The 15,705-nt window shown below is 56.1% G+C and overlaps 5 protein-coding genes across 5 annotated transcripts; 3 read left to right on the top strand and 2 right to left on the bottom strand.

Moving 5' to 3' along the window:
* The first annotated feature begins 98 nt into the window (after positions 1 to 98).
* IE81DRAFT_66365 (hypothetical protein) lies at positions 99 to 4,462 on the top strand. Its single transcript, XM_025517522.1, has 4 exons — positions 99 to 3,197; positions 3,275 to 3,499; positions 3,568 to 3,679; positions 3,757 to 4,462. The coding sequence occupies exons 1-4, from the start codon at positions 382 to 384 to the stop codon at positions 4,369 to 4,371; spliced, it is 3,768 nt and encodes a 1,255-aa protein (XP_025370870.1). The 5' UTR covers positions 99 to 381; the 3' UTR covers positions 4,372 to 4,462.
* Positions 4,364 to 6,885, bottom strand: IE81DRAFT_300195 (MT-A70-domain-containing protein). The gene is made up of 4 exons (XM_025512209.1): positions 6,361 to 6,885; positions 6,158 to 6,273; positions 5,775 to 6,083; positions 4,364 to 5,703 (listed from the first exon to the last, which is right to left on the bottom strand). The coding sequence occupies exons 1-4, from the start codon at positions 6,742 to 6,744 to the stop codon at positions 4,554 to 4,556; spliced, it is 1,959 nt and encodes a 652-aa protein (XP_025370869.1). The 5' UTR covers positions 6,745 to 6,885; the 3' UTR covers positions 4,364 to 4,553.
* A 622-nt stretch (positions 6,886 to 7,507) lies between these two features.
* Positions 7,508 to 9,823, top strand: IE81DRAFT_322117 (Septin 3). The gene is made up of 7 exons (XM_025513539.1): positions 7,508 to 7,973; positions 8,238 to 8,319; positions 8,424 to 8,679; positions 8,764 to 9,014; positions 9,086 to 9,152; positions 9,224 to 9,328; positions 9,417 to 9,823. The coding sequence occupies exons 1-7, from the start codon at positions 7,781 to 7,783 to the stop codon at positions 9,531 to 9,533; spliced, it is 1,071 nt and encodes a 356-aa protein (XP_025370868.1). The 5' UTR covers positions 7,508 to 7,780; the 3' UTR covers positions 9,534 to 9,823.
* A 593-nt stretch (positions 9,824 to 10,416) lies between these two features.
* Positions 10,417 to 12,490, bottom strand: IE81DRAFT_288211 (hypothetical protein; the record flags this gene model as incomplete). The annotated part of the gene is made up of 7 exons (XM_025511752.1): positions 10,417 to 10,714; positions 10,792 to 10,949; positions 11,056 to 11,253; positions 11,340 to 11,438; positions 11,515 to 11,664; positions 11,759 to 12,174; positions 12,340 to 12,490. The coding sequence occupies 7 exons, from the start codon at positions 12,488 to 12,490 to the stop codon at positions 10,417 to 10,419; spliced, it is 1,470 nt and encodes a 489-aa protein (XP_025370867.1).
* A 1,241-nt stretch (positions 12,491 to 13,731) lies between these two features.
* On the top strand, positions 13,732 to 15,588 carry IE81DRAFT_288369 (WD40 repeat-like protein; the record flags this gene model as incomplete). Its single annotated transcript, XM_025511759.1, has 4 exons — positions 13,732 to 14,153; positions 14,248 to 14,646; positions 14,730 to 14,834; positions 14,916 to 15,588. The coding sequence occupies 4 exons, from the start codon at positions 13,732 to 13,734 to the stop codon at positions 15,586 to 15,588; spliced, it is 1,599 nt and encodes a 532-aa protein (XP_025370866.1).
* Between the last annotated feature and the right edge of the window lie 117 nt (positions 15,589 to 15,705).

The following is a 15,705-nucleotide window of genomic DNA, read 5'->3' as shown; positions in this document are numbered from 1 at the left end:
GTCCACGATCCTACCTCGGCACAGTCTTCTTGCTGCGACAGGCTTGAGCTGAACCTCACTGCTCCAGCGACAGATCGGTCTCAACTGCTTCTGCATTAGCAAGTACTTCATTCCATCAGGCACTCCTTGCGGGGCCTACGACCATCCCGATCCTCCACGCATCGACCCGTCGTATGCAAAGCGAAGTTTAGAAAAGTGCCCTTCACCCATAGCCTGCAAGCACAATCACGAGTGGAAGCGGCATTCACGTCTAGCACATCGATCGTCCTTGAGGCCGCCGGCTGCGGTCCTGCAAACGACCACCTTTCGCACCTTCATCCCCAAAGCGCCTTGCTCGTTGCTTGGACCCCCCTTGCTCAGATTGGGCTTGAAGGGAGCGTCATGTCGCTGTCAAGCCCGAACAGCGAGCTTCCCGCGCTATCTACGCCCTTGAGCCCGCGCCCTCTAAATCGTCGCCCCGGATCGAGAGATAGCGCCGGAGGCTTTGCAGTCACTCGACCTGCTCCTCCCACACGACCTCCGCCTAGGGCCAGCCCGGCTTTGTCGCAACAAGTCTCAGGACAGACTTCCAGTCCCCGCATCGTCGTTCAAGATGATGCTCACCAGATGAGCCTACTGCGATGTGATGATGCGGAGGTCAGGAGAGCGGACGAACTCGAGGCTGGAGACTCCTCCGGCGATGGTAGTACGGAGCTTGCGCATGAAGCTCGGGGAGGAAGCGCCGATGCCAGGCCAGCCTCCGCCGCATCTACAGCCACCCTCTCACGAGCAGATATTCAGACGCCCTCCCTCAAAGGGCGAAGCAGACCTGACTCCAGCGCCGACACAGCCTACTCGGAAGACGCTGAATACACCGCGACAGCTTCCGAAGCGGGCACAGACTATGCAGGTAATATTGCGGACACATCGCTGGGATCCGATGCAAGTTTCAGGAGCTTTGCGGCAGGCCCAAGTTCGCCAAGTCCATCTGCTGGAAAGCGCGGGGGTGGAGCCGGAAGCAGGTCGCCCGGCCGTACGCCCAAACTGGGAGGCTTTGGTGTGGGCGTGGGCAACGGCAACGGAATAGTGCCGCACGTCGAGGGCATGAGGAGTCGAGCCACAGAACGTGCGCAAGAAGAAGAGGCGCTTGAGGAACTCGGCATACCCTCCAAAGTTTTCAGAAGAAGCAGGAGCGCGACAGAGGGATGGACGGGCACGCTCGGCGATGAGACTTGGGGCGCACACTTTTGGGTCGTGATCGAGCAACCTTCGGGCAAATCCTTCTTCGCTAATCCCGAGACCGGAGAGTGCGTCTGGGCAGTGCCCGCCGGTACCATTGTATTGCCGCCCAGCAAGGAAGGCCAGTGGTGGGAGCTGTTTGACGATAATCGCAAGCTGCCCTACTACTTTCAAACAAGCACGCGCGAGACGACCTGGCACAAGCCCGAGGGATTTGTCATCCCTCTCGCTGCCATTCAAGAGTCTTCCATGGGCAAAAGGTTCTCACGCATGGAGCTTGGCGAAGACTCGCTGGCAGCCCTTGCGGCCCTCCCGGAGGATTCGACGCAGCGTAAATTGAGACAAGCTGGAGGCTCGAGCGGTGGCACCTGGCCGAGCTCGAAAATCTCTGGCGCGCTGAGTGGGTTGTCCCATTCACAAGCGCAATCGAGTCCGATCAGGAGTCACACCCAGCCTCCACCTCCTGTGGACAGCCCCAATCTTAGTCAAGTCAAGTGGGGCATGCGTCTACGCTCGCATTCCGGTGGTGACGCTGCGAGAGCGGGTCCCTCGCGCCCACAGCGCACTCACTTCTCTTCTGGAGAAGAGCACAGCTCTGGCTTGTCCACCATCATTTCCTCTACTCATCTCAATTTGGCTTCCGGCAGCGAGAGCGGAGCTCCGCGAAAGAGGCCACCTCGAGCTGCCTCCCACGGAATGGGCCTTAGCACGGTTCAAAGTCAGAGGGATCGATCCATAGATCTAGCAACGCTTGACTCGGTGGAGATGCCGCGCGGCTATCGCCGTGAACGTGACCCTGCCAAGAGGATTGCCGCGGCGGCGGTAGCTGCTGCGGAGGACTCTCATGAAGCGGCAAAAGGTCGGGCAGCAGCTACTGGCCAATTCAGGTTGTCTTCTGCCATCGAGACCCGGCGATTGTCGACTGGCGAGCATCGTGTGCTGCCCACCGCTATACGCAACGAGCTTCTGAGCTTCGAAGGCTTTGCCAGGCAGCGGTTCTCGCGACACCGCACAGGTCTTTTCGGACTACGCAAAGTCTCGATGGGCAAAATGTCGCGATGGCAGCGCAACCCCATTTCTGCTCCTCTGGTACCTCTAGAAGACCCCGTAGAGAAGCGAGATGCGGTCAGGATCTTCAAAGTCATGCTGCGCGTCTTTGGAGATCGGGAACAGGCCGTGTTCTGGCCACGCGTGCCGGAGCCAGTGAACATTGGTTACAATACAGTGCCTGATAGGCCTCGCCTGCTCAGCGGAACTACGCCCCTTCCACCCGGTTCGACGCTAATTGGTGATCAGCACTTCTCGCCGTACGCGCGCGCCGTCTCGCCTGCGTCATTCCATGCTGCAGATCTCTGTGGCGTCGCGGCATTGACGGCAGTCACGGACAAGCAGCGAAGCTCAGCTACTCCCGAGAGGAAGGGCCTCAGCGTAGGTTTAGCCAGCGGCATGACGCCAAATGGTGCCAGCAAGGCAGTTTCATCGGGTCCTTCTGTCGTGGAGGAGGAGAGATGGTTGCTTGAACGGGGCATTTTGGGAAGCGGCGCATTGCGCGACGAGATCCTACTGCAGTGTATGAAGCAGTTATCGGGCAATCCAACGCGAGACTCCACAATCAGAGGCTGGCAGCTGCTAGGCGTGCTGCTGACGTGCTTCCCGCCAGGCTCCAGCGAGGTCGCTGAGCTCCTGCGAGTCTTCATCGAAGAAGCTGTGCGGCTAAGTCCATCTAACCCTGCACTTTCATCCAAAGCAAACGGAGAAGCGGCAGCAGACGATGAGGTAATCCTGGGAGTACTCGCTTTGCACTGTAAAAGGAGGTATGAATCCGCAAAGCAGAGAGGGGCCAAAGGCCGAGTACCAAGCATCCACGAAGTCCAATATGAAATGGACGCCGCTTTTGCGCCCAGCGTATTTGGCCAAAGCTTGCAGATCGTCATGCAGAGGCAGGCAGATGCTTATCCGTCTGCTCAAGTGCCAGTCATGTAAGTTTTGCTCGAGCAGAATCTCGATGTGACATGGAAAATTGACTCCAACCTCTCATGCACCGCCCCGCGCACAGCCTGGCGTTCCTTTGCGACGCGATGCTTGCGATGGACAGGTCGCCAGATCTGTTCCGCGCTCCAGGCGATGCCGAGAGGGTGACGCTCCTTCGTTTACGGATCGATCGAGGCCACTACAGTCTCAATGGACTCGTCAATGACGGAAAGGAGGATGTCGCCGTTCTGGCCTCGGTCTTGAAGCTGTTCTGCAGGGAATTGGAGCCCCCTCTGATCCCGTACGACTTGTAAGTTGACGTCATATTTTCACGGTCCTTCGAAGCAACGAGCCTTACTCTCGCGACCCCGCTCTCAGGTACTTCAACGCCCTCAAAGCTGCTGACAGCTCGACTCGAAGTGTTGAGTTGGTTGCACGTCTACCAAAGATCAACCTGCGCGTTCTGGCCTACATTATCAGTTTTCTGCAAGTGAGTCTGGTCGAGACTTGGTGGTATTGTGGCGCGTTGAAGCTGACTGACCGGCCTCTGATATGGTCCGATCTCAGCTGATACTCAAAGATGACGAGAATGAGTCGAGCCCAGAAATCCTGGCAACCATCTTTGCTCCTAACCTCATGCGGGACCCGACTGCTAGGTCTTTGCAAGAGGCATCCACGAATAGTCGTCTGGAGACCAAATTCGTTCAGCAACTTCTGCAGCATCTGCATTGTTCATCTTTGGATCCTTCGTTCAACCCCGTCCACGGAGAAGGACCGGAGGCGGGCGTGGCGGTCATCGGCAGACCATACACCGGTAGCCCTGTGTCTCAGGAAGAGCGGGCGTCGAGATTGCGAGCCTCTCAGCAGCCCATCTTGAACGGATCTGGCCTAGATGAGAATCTTTTGAATACGCCAAGCAAGCCACCCCGATCTCGCAAGAGCTCATTTGCTCGTCTAGCCGCCTTGGGCTCTCCTCATCTCTCGCGCTCATCTCACCCGCCCTCGTCACCGGACAACAGCAGTGTCGGTCACAGTCATAGCTCTGGAAGTGGCAAATTGAGCAGCTCCTCGCCTAGCAGCTACGAGAATGCCACGAACGGAAGCAAGAAGAGCTTTGGCCGGAAACAACCTTCCGAATCGGATCGGTGGAAGCCAGTTCCTCCTTCGCGTCTTGCTGCTTAATATGTCATCTTTGCTTCTTTAATGCATACAAGTCTATCTCTAGCACCACCTATATTCGCCTTGCAGCCTTGTGGACTCAGTTTAGACCAGCATCTCTTGTTCTAATCGGTTCGCATGACACATGTTACTACCAAGTTCGATGTGTTCAAAGTTGCTGCAAGTCATGCTCCTGAACGGCCAGATCATGAATTGTGACCCTGCCTGGGCCTTCCCAGGCCTGTGGGTCCAACGCCTCTGTTGGCTCGACCGAGTAGAACGGAAGCCTGTGGGCCAGACAGAGTGTCGTTGCCTGAAGGAATGCTTACCGTACGAGGTCCGCCAGCGCCAAGGCCCGACAAACCTGCTCCTCCTGGTGCGTGCAAAGTTGCATGCAGAGCCGTCTGCCTTGAGGTGTACGCATCGTTTGCCGGTGAACCACTTGGTGCCCAACTGCCGGAGAACTGTTGCGGAGGCAGCATCCCCGGCTGAAGATTGTAGGGCAGACCGGCTTCCAGAGGCCTAGCCAAAGGGGCTGCACGCATGGTCGAGCCTCGTATGTAGTCACCTCGTGGTTCTCTCAGATGTGTCCCGTTCCAACCAAGGATTGGGGAATGTGCAGCTTGTGTACCAGAGACACGTCCTGCCTGACGCGTGGGAGATTTGGGTCTCAGCTCGTCGATTTGTGCGTCGAAGGGTAGCAACGACTGGTCCACGGCATGATTGGGGTCCCCGGAGACAGACTCGAGGTTCACGGAGGCTTGCCAAGAAGCCCGATCGAAAGGTAGCGGTGGCGGCTGCACATAATCGTCTGGGGCAGGACCAGCTCCACGGACGCCTGCAGCACATGCATTCAGGCCTCTCTCAGCCTCAGCCCAGCCAGGCTGATCAGGCCCAACACGGTCGCCGATAGAGATCCACCCCCTGCGCAAACCGCGATTGTCGCCGAATAATTGTAATCTTCTTGTGCCTAGACAAAAGTGTTCGGCGAGAGCGACTAGCTCCGGAGGCTTTTTGCGGACGTCGATGAGCTTGTCTTCCTTTGAGGTGCCGTGACTGGCGGATGTAGAACTCTCCTTGACCTCACCGGGCCACAGGATGACATCGGTATCAACGTTGCAGTGGACGAAATGATGGTCCCTGCTTCGTCTCACCGTACCTCGTATGCCCATCAGACAGTGCTGAGCGGTGCGGGTAAAAGCGGTCGTAGCTGCTGGCTCGCTCTGCCTAGCTTGCTCCGAGTCGGCGCGCACCCAGACGATATCCTCGCACCGACGATAACCCCACTTCGCGAGTATTTCGCGTCCGCGCTCCAGCCCATCACCTGCTCCTGATCCTACCCAGATGAAAATGAAGCTTCAAACGGAAGCGCAGAAAATTTGTCAGCCTCGTGGCATGATTCGTTCGCGACGTGACGAGGCACAAACCTTTCCTTGGCTGCAAAGGCAGGCACTGGCAGACTCGCGATCTGTGACCAGTCCCACGCAGCAGAGCCAGCACCGGTCGGATCATCCCACTCGTACGTTTCGAGTGGCGCATCAATGACAATGACATCGAAGCGCAACTGTCCGAGGAAATCGGGAGATAGAATGTCGATGGTCTGTCTCCGATTGCCGCCTGGATTGTCAGACTCGATTACCGTATCTCGCAAGTCTGCTTGAATGTAGTAGGGTGGTGGAGAATGTCGCGCCAAAGATTCGCCTTTAAGATGCAGGAGCTTCTCGAGTCGCGGGTATCTATCAATCAGACGAGGCAGAGCTGCCCTCAGATACCTTGCCTCAAGTCAGCACACTTCCAATGAGCAGCTCACTCTTGGAAACGAGATGCCAAATCTGGATTGCGTACGCTGCTGCCCGGCAATTTTCCACATCCAGTGTCCACGAAACGCTGAGAGCTGTCGTTCCTGATGGTGATTTCGGCAGGAATCTGGACACGGGTTCGGCATCATCAAACTTCAGCCTGTGCTCTGCGCAGATCTCGTTTACTTTTCTGTGCAGATCGAAAGCGGCTTACAAAGTTTGGACCCAGACCGCCCGGCAGGCCAATTAGATCCGCTTGCGACAATTCGCGAGGCTCAGATGACGCTACATCAGCGTCTTGCTGCCCTCCAACCTGTTGGACAAGGTGCCAGCGCGGATGGCCCCGCGCTCTCAGCTTCCCCTTGAGGCCATGCGACACGCCGATATGCCATGCTCCTTCCTTTTCATCTACATCGGGCGGCGGTCGAAGTTTAGGCTGCGGGTCAGCTGTATGCGCAGCATCGAGGGTGGACTGTGCATCATTTCCAAAGTGCTTGCTCAGGACGTGGGCATGACGAGCCCATACGTCGGATTGTAGATTGCGATAGCTTGTGGAGGGGTCAGGTGCGCGACCTTGTGGAGCAACAGAGAGAGCCATAGCGAGTTTTGAAGCCCGACCTACCAACTCGATGTCTTGTTCTGAGATGTGGCGGGCGCCGACATCTGACTTTTGTGTTTGACTCTTGACTGTGAAGCAGGCTTACACGGGGGAAGTGAAAGCATACGCATGAGTCAGAGGCTGCGAATGGTAGGACCAAGTCCCGCCCCGCAACGGAGCTCTGCGCTCCATAATGCAATCTTGAAATTCACGGCTCATGCGCCGCTAGTCAGTGAGGGGGCGGCTCAACCATGCAACCACAGCGGTCTCGAACAATCTACCACGACGTCGAGCGTGTTTGCGCGTACCGGTGCGTGCTCTCGCTCGCCAGCGCGCCAAACACGCAGCATCAGCAACCGCGCGGCTAGAAGACGATGCTTGCAGCAATTAAGGCCTGCATGAGGGACCGAGCATGCACTTGAGCACTCACGACTCGGACGCGTCCAAATGGTGGAAAGGATTGGGCACAGCAGCATGCAGCAGCAGCAGCTGCTGCAGCACCAAGTTATAGCCTTGCGGTATCCGTTCGCGAAGGTTTGTAGTTGACTGAGGAGCCGTGCGCGCGTTCGGCTGGCTTGGCCATACAGCAGCTATACCAGCCTACAGCTGCTGGTGGACGTGCCTTGCAATGCGGCAGCGCTCGCTACGTCTGTAGTCAAGACGCGGCGACTGCTTGATGGTGCGTGCTAGCCTAGCTGGCCGCGCGAGTCAAGCCATATGCTGACGTCCTATAGCTGTCGCTGCGTGCGTCCGCCGCGCGGCTGGATGCTTCACTGGTGACTGAACGACAAGGCTTGGGATCGTCACACTTCGTCTCACCCTCATCTTCCGTCACTCTCACTTCCGCTACTCGTGTGCAGACCCATCTCATCTCGATCTCGTCTGCCATTCACCGCATTTCACGACAAGACACCGAATCCGTCTTTGATCCATCAACTTGATACTTTGGCTCAACACCGGCCAAAAGGACGCACGAGTCCGCCTTCCCGACCAAGTCCCATCCTCAGCCCATCGACCAGGCTTCGTACGAGCAAAGATGAACTCGAGAACACGTCGCGCAGCCAAGAAGGGAGTCTCCTTCTGCCTCATGGTGGTGGGAGCGTCCGGTACAGGAAAGACGACCTTTGTCAACACCCTGTGCGAGTCTGACGTTCTAGGCCATAAGATCTCTGATCAGCCGGACACTGCGCACATCGAGGAGGGAATTCGTATCAAGCCTGTCAACGTTGGTGAGTCTCATGAGCCGCGAATAGGTGCGGATACGACGGAATCGTGGTATTAGCAAGCAGCCAGCAGTAAAAGGCCAGAGGACTGGGGCCTAAAAACGTTGCACGGCAACGCGGCTGATATGGAGAAGGTACGGTGCTTGCGCATGTGCGGCCACCTTCCGCGGTCTTGACCTACTTAATGCTTGCCCCATCGGAGGAGCTGGGCGTGAGGCGGGAATACTTGAACTGACCCGGTGTTCGATCGTTTGACTCTACCTCGCGCAGAGCTGGAAGAGGATGGTATGCGCATTGGCTTGACTATCGTTGATACACCCGGTTTCGGCGAGAACATCGACAACGAGTACGCGTAAGTGGCAGCAAATGAGCTGCACTATTGAGCAGCTAGCTGTGAGGTCGAGTGTAGGCAAGACTGATGCGAAGTTGCCCTCCCACCCTTCAAAATGTCATCAGTTTTCAGGAGATCGTTGGATTCCTCGACAGACAGTACGATGACATTCTGGCCGAGGAGAGCCGTATCAAGCGTAACCCCCGCTTCAGAGACAATCGTGTCCACGCTCTGCTCTACTTCATCACCCCCACTGGTCACAGTCTACGAGAGATGGACATTGAGCTCATGCGACGACTCAGCCCCAGGGTCAACGTCATTCCCGTCATCGGAAAGGCTGACACCATGACTCATGAGGAGCGCAAGGACTTCAAGCGACGTGTAAGTGCTACCTTGCCGATGCGCGAGAGTCAAGCATACCGAGTCCAAGTGCTGAGACAATCACGTACTCCGACTCGCCTTCAGGTGATGGAAGACATCGAGCACTACGGAATTCCCGTCTACAACTTCCCCTACGATGTCGAGGAGGATGATGAGGAGACCATCGCCGACAACTCCGAGCTCCGAGCTTTGATGCCCTTCGCCGTCATCGGATCCGAAGAGGAGGTCGTCATCAGCGGTCAGCCCGTTCGGGCTCGCACATACCCTTGGGGCATCGTCGAGGTCGACAACCCCAAGCATTCGGACTTTGCCCGCTTGAGGTCTGCTTTGCTCAGGTGAGTCAACATTGAGTCTCAGCAATTAGCGTTGCTCGAGCTGATCAAGCGTTCTTTGCTACCGAGTGCAGCACCCATTTGACCGATCTCAAGGAAATCACCCACGACTTCCTGTACGAGAACTACCGTACCGAGAAGGTGAGTCCGCGCCATACTCCTCAAGGTCGCCGGAACCGATACTGACGGAGCTCGCATATGTCGCTTCGCAGCTCTCGCGTACTGTTCACTCTGATTATGCCGACACGGCGATGCCAGCGGACGAGCTGGCAAATCAGAGCGTCCGTCTCAAGGAGGAGCAATTGCGCAAGGAGGAGGTGAGTACGGGCATCCTAGCGCGAAACCGGGAAAGACCTCTGACACCATGACACTTGCTCCCTCATCGCTCATCGGGACGCTCTGCAGGAGAAACTGCGCGAGATTGAATTGCGCGTGCAGCGCGAGATTCAAGAGAAGAGGCAAGAGCTCGTTGCTCGTGAAGAGTCTTTGAAGGCTTTGGAAACCAGACTGGCAACGAATTAGAGCGACAAGATGTGTCTTGGCGCTCTTGCTTCACGTCGAGGACGTGGTGCTCCCAAATTTGTCCAGAATTGTTCTCAAAGAAAGTTGTCACTGTACTCTCGATTTCCATCCTTTTCTTTTACTCTCTTTCAGTTGAGCGTCAATTTCTCTCTTCACCTGCTTTCCCCTGCTGGCGAGTTGGGTTCATTAACACTGAAATTCTGCGTGGGTTGCTTGGTTTGGGTTCAAATCAAACGAGGAGCACGCCCCAATGTACCTTGCCTAAATTCTGAACGCATTTGTTCTTCGTGCTCCCATCGTGACGTAGTTTGAGTGCCAGATAGCCGACGGAACACGTATGGCTCGACCAGAGCGAAAAGCAGCCACTCTCACTGTCCAAGTACAGAAAGCGCCCAAGACGAATCGAGGACGATGACGCGTCGCACTTGCCCGCTGTGGTCGCTGTACAACTCGCTGTCGCACGTGCGCTATCAAGTCATTCGATTCTGAGAATCGGGTCATAAGTCAGATCTAGAGGAGTATTGTATAGACAAGGTACAAGGAAAAGCCAACGCGATGATGGTGCTAGAGAGGCAGGGGGTCGTTAGAGAGATGAGCGGTGCTGCGACGTGCGGGGAAGTGAAGCAGCTCGTAAAGCCTGCGTCTCCGTTGTCATCTGTACAAGTCGTCAAAGTGCCCGGTGTGGCACTCGGAGCGCTGAAGCTGGCAATGTGGAGAGGTGCGCCGTTAGATGAGGGTGGCAAAGACGTCGTTGGCGTCTTTGTCGAAGAAAGCCTCGTTGGGCGGTGCGTTGACCTGCAAAAAAAAGGTACGATCCATTCTTTTAGCAAGTTGGTTCGCCGTTGCTCAATTCCAGCCAAGGTACCGAGCGATACGTCGGCTTTCATACGCTACTCACGTTCTTTCCAAAGGTGAAGCCAGCCCACATGCCACGCCCGCCAGCGCTGCCCTCCTTGACCGCATCCACATTCTTCGCCTTCTCAAAGACCTCCTTGTATTTGGCCATGTCTTCTGAGCCTTCGTTGAAATCGTCAAAGTAACCAGTATCCGTTTCGCCTTCCAGTTGCGGCAAGAAGGGCGGGTTGACCTCTCTCAGCTTCGTAAAGTCCAGAGGCGCAAAGAATGGATGGGCTTGCACAGCTGCTAAGGTGCTGAGACGCTCCTTGGGCCCAGCAATCAAACTTGGCAGGTTGGGTACAGACGAGAATCCACTGTGAGCTCGCAGAACTCTGCTCGTGTCGGATTCAATATGCCTCACCTTGTCATCACGTTCCACTCAACGTCGTTCAGGTTGAATTGTAAATCCTGGGGCTTCGTGTAGACTGGACGACGCAAGCACTGTTGCCAATTCTTCAGGTTGGCCCAAGTCTCATCGGGCGATCCTCCAGAGAAAGGCGGGAAGCTGCATCTAAACTCCTGCAGGTGCCAAGCAAGTTGTAAAAGGCGAGATACCTCTCGTCAGCAGTCAGATGTGATCAAAGCCTGCCGAAAACCATCTGGAGATCCAAGCGCTGGCACTCACAAAGAGGATGCAGCCGAGAGACCAGTAGTCTACGCCTACACCATAGTCTTTGCCGCGCAGAACTTCCGGCGCCATGTAGTCCGGACTACCGACAATGGAATCAGCGTGCTGCACGTTCTGAGCTCTCATCTGTTTGTACAGGGAAGAGCGCTCGTGAGGTGTGCGGTAGACCAGGTCCACGTCTTTGACGGCGTCGAGCTGTTCCGGGCATATCGCAGCCATAAGAAAGTCAGCGGAACGTGATTCAGACCACATTTGCTTCAAGCTGTCAAAGTCACACTCACTCGGCCTCGCATGCTGTCGAGTCGACCGGGGTTGATTGCACCAGCGGCTAGACCAAAGTCAGTCAGCTTGATGTGGCCAGTGGCATCCACAAGGAAGTTCTAAGATGCGAATAGGGCAAGGCCAACCGACTGAACATCACTGTAGGCACTCGCGTTTGGACGCGCATCAACTCACCTCGGGCTTAAGATCACGATGAATGTAGCCTAGCTTGTGAAGCTCATTGCAAGCCACAAACATCTCGCTCATGTAGAAGCGAGCACATTCCAACTGAAGCACACCGCTATTGTTAAGCAGAGTGCGGAAGTCACCTCCAGGCACGTACTCCTGTGGCCAGACGGACAAGATGTGCGCATAAATCGGAATTTTTGGGTGAGCAAACGTCTCGAAACGAGCTGAGGCTGGCCGTCGGCGTGCTCACCATGGCCAGGAAGACGTGTTCCTTATTTTGAAATGCATAGAGCAGACGGACAAGCCAAGGCGTGTTCGTCGCCGTCAGAATGTCTCTCTCGGTGAGCACATGTCGTACTTCGTCCATCTTGACCAGCACACGTTTCCTGAGCCTTTTGAGCGCGCAAACTTGTCCTGTGTCCTTCTTCCTAGCTAAGAATACCTCCCCGTATCCGCCCTGTCCAACCTGAGCGATGATGTGGAAACTGTCGAGTCTGAGCTTCGTTCTGCGTTTGCGGAGCAGCGCTCTCTCTCTGCCCAAGTACGAAGCTGCTTCGGAGGAGCCGGTCATCTCGAGGGGGCCTGGGTGAGCGGCTTTGAATGCGGTCGTGCGAGCTCGGCGATTGGAGAGGTAGCGCAAAGACTCGAAGTAGTTGTTCAGGAAGACTATGCATCACGGGATAAGTTTTGGAAGAGAGTATATGCGGGCGTCAGACATCTCCGCTGCTCGATCGTACCGCGATTCTGGGAAGATGATTCACAACAAGCCGGCTCTCACGCTTCGCTGCTGCCGAGAGACGACGCAGCTCGACTTTAGCGGCCGATACTCACACATTTGAGCAACATTGGCCTTCCTCTTGACCTCTGGCTTGTTGAGCAGATCCATTTCCCACGCTTGAAGGCCCTCTCCCCTCTTCCAGCTCCTCCAACTGTTCTTTGACTCATTGTCATTGGCGCCGTTCTGAGGGTCAGGACTAGGCATGCCCCCATGCGCGATTCTCGATGCATTGCCAACTCCCGCAACAGAAGCCGCCGATGCTGCCGCTGCTGCTGCTTTGACTTTGGCAGCGGGCGACGGTGGGGCTTTGCTCGTCTCCGTCGCTCCAGACTTGGTGAATACTTTGCCATTCAAAGCTGGGGAGGTGGGAGGCAAGGAGGTGTTGGAGTTGGATGAGGGAAGCAACACGCGCGTTGCTGGAGCGCCCACCATGTTGGAGAAAGAGATTCCGGTGGTGTCCGCAAGGGTGGAGGTTGAAGGCGTGAGTGGAGCGTCCAGTCGGCGAAAGTGCGAGAAGGATGAATGGTGTGCTGGCCAGCGCAAAGTCTAGCTCAGTGCGCTCGTTGTGATGGTGGAGAGGCGGACTTGCGAGTGCCAAATTGGCGTGGATTTGTTGGCAGCAGGCTCTCAGCTGAGTATTGCGCTAGCTGAAGCCAACACACGTCAGACTGATGCTCGAATGCTAGTCAAGTATATGATAGACGCAATGGGAGGGAGGATGAAGCAGGCGTCGGGAGAGGCGACTAGCGCTACCGTAGCGGCCCAGAGCCAAGATGTTAGGAGAGGAAAAGTTGGGCTCGCGTCTATCTTGTCTAGTGTGCTTGTGGGGCAAAAGAGGACGATCGACACGACCATGCCAGAGCTCGTGAGGTGAGGCATATCGATCTCCCACATTGCCGAGCGGACTACCAACGTGGAATCACCAATCATCACAGCGCAATGGCGAATCTACGAAATCGTGCGGATGCGTGCCACACCCGCGTCTGCGTCCGCCCAACTTCGACGCTCAGACCTGTACGGTATGCATCATGGCTGTTGGCTGTTGTTGTGCGCCCTGCGTGCACGCGTTTTGTGTTGATTTGCTCTCTGCTCTTACCGCGCGCCGTGCACGCGAATCGCGCGCGCACAGCAGGTGTTGGACTTTGTTGATCACGTGGCTACAGACTCTGGATCACGTGTTTGTGCTGCAAAAAGTCCCCGCCCCCTCCGATATATGCTCGATTCAGTCAGATTTTAAGTTCTGCAGCTTGAGCGACCAACTCGACTAGTCCTTTCGCTGGGAATGTAACGTCCTCATGTCCTTCACACGCCCCGCTGATCGGCTGGTCTTTTTCAACATCAAGGAAGTTCAATGCACCGCAACTTGCGAAACGGACAAGCTCTGCAAGCACGCATGTAGGCTGCCAATCAACGGAGAGGCGCAACACCCAACACCTCGCCCGATCATGGACATTCCCCTCTCCTCCGATTGTTTGGATGTCTCTTTTCATCCTCAAGCAGACACGTCTCTCATAGCTGCCTCACTCGTATCGGGGAAAGTCCAGTTGCTAGATTACAGCCCATCCGAGCGAACAAGCGTACCAAAGGGCAAGGCAGCGGCGGGGCATGATGCAAAGCTGGATGAAGCAGACGACTCAGACGAGGATGAAGAGGCGTCAAGCTCAGCGAGCGGCAGCAGCAGCACATGGCCTCATGGCAAGAAAAGCCACACCAAGCTATGGGCTACCAGACCGACCAACAAGTCATGCAGAGGTGCAGCGTTCGATGAGCAGGGCGATTCAGTTTGGGTAATCTCCAAGGATGGCAGCTTGTCCAGGCTAGACACCGAAACAGGCAGTGTGGTGCAGCAATGGAAGGAAGCGCACTCGTGGGTGGAGGCAATGCGCTTGGCGCGATTTCTGCATGTCTCGATCTGGCAAGGTGTGTCAGACGGCTCTGACTCTCATTTGCTCACCTCGCAGGGCGGCTCCTTCTCGCATTCTTCCCGTGTCCTCCTCGCTGCTTGCTACTGGCGATGATGACGGCGTAGTGGCGCTCTGGGATCCACGTCGCCCGCCCAAGAATGCTCTGTCCGGATCGAGCTCGAGCGTCAAGCCGAGCAAGAACACTAGCGAAGCAGCCCAATCTTGCCTCTCAGCCGGGGCTGTTCGAAGCTATTCTCACCACTTCGATTGGATTACTTGCATGATACACGTTGCAGATCTTACTCCGCCAAAGGAGTTGAAGAAAAGACCAGACGAGATCAGAAAGGCACAAAAGAGGGAGGCTAAAAAGGTCAAGAGGAGGCAACTGAGAGGTCTGGGCGCCAAGGAGGACGAGAGCGCGGAGAAGCTGGGGAGGGAGAGATTAGTGGTCACCAGGTGAGCGAAACTTCTTTGTGTGCCTTGATTCACGAGAGACGCAAAAAGCTGACTGAAGCCTCGCTGCTACCTTCTGATCGCAGCGGCGATGGCACCTTGTCCGTCATCGACCCGCGTGTTGGGCCCTCTGCCGTGGAAGTCAGTGAAGATCAAGAAGACGAGCTGTTGGGCGTCGCTGCTATCAAGCGGTGAGTACAGCGCGACGCAAGGTGCCAGCCCTTTGACACATGAAACATCAAAGCTGATGTATATATCCTTGCTCCGTTCAGCGGAAACAAGCTTGTGGTGGGGACACAGCTGGGGATGCTGTCCGTTTGGGCCCCGTCCCGCGGCTTACTGGATCACGTGGATCGCATCCCCGGGCATCCACAATCTGTCGACGCCTTGTGCATGCTGGATCAAGACACGGTTCTGACCGGTTCTTCGGACGGACTGATACGGGTGGTCCAAGTGCTGCCCAACAAGTTGCTGGGAGTGGTCGCGGATCATAATGGGCTTCCCGTGGAGAGGATAGCGAGAAAGGAAGGATGGGTAGCTAGTGTGGGACACGGACCAGAGATCAAGTTGACGGATGTCGGGAGCCTGCTGGAACCTGCATCTGATGAGGATGAGGATGAAGGAGCTAGCTCCTCGGATGAAGGAGACAAACAGGATACCGGAGAAGAACACTTTGCTGCTGCGCTAGGAGATTTGAGTTCCTCTTTTGCTGCGGACGCGCTTCCTAGAGCAAAGAAGCAAACAGACGCTCCTCCTCACGATGGCGCTGACGCTGAGTCTGATATCGACGACGAAGAAGAGGCGGGCGACCCTGACGCAGAAGATGCTTCAGAAGATGAAGCGGCAGTCGAAAGACCGAGCAAACGCAGCAAGACGCAGTCTGCAAGCGGCAAGGCAGCGCAATCGCGTCAAGCAGCGGACGACGATTTCTTTGCCGGATTCTGAACAACACGCGACGCCGACGACTTTGCATAGGTGTGGTGTTGCATCGCCTGTCGGGCTTCGGCTCCTCGACTCGACCTCAAGATCTCAGAAGAGCTGCAGTTATCGTGCTTGAGCGTC

Source organism: Ceraceosorus guamensis, assembly GCF_003144195.1.
Source record: "Ceraceosorus guamensis strain MCA 4658 unplaced genomic scaffold IE81scaffold_17, whole genome shotgun sequence".
NCBI lineage: Eukaryota > Fungi > Basidiomycota > Exobasidiomycetes > Ceraceosorales > Ceraceosoraceae > Ceraceosorus > Ceraceosorus guamensis.
This window is presented reverse-complemented; position numbering and strand designations above follow the sequence as displayed.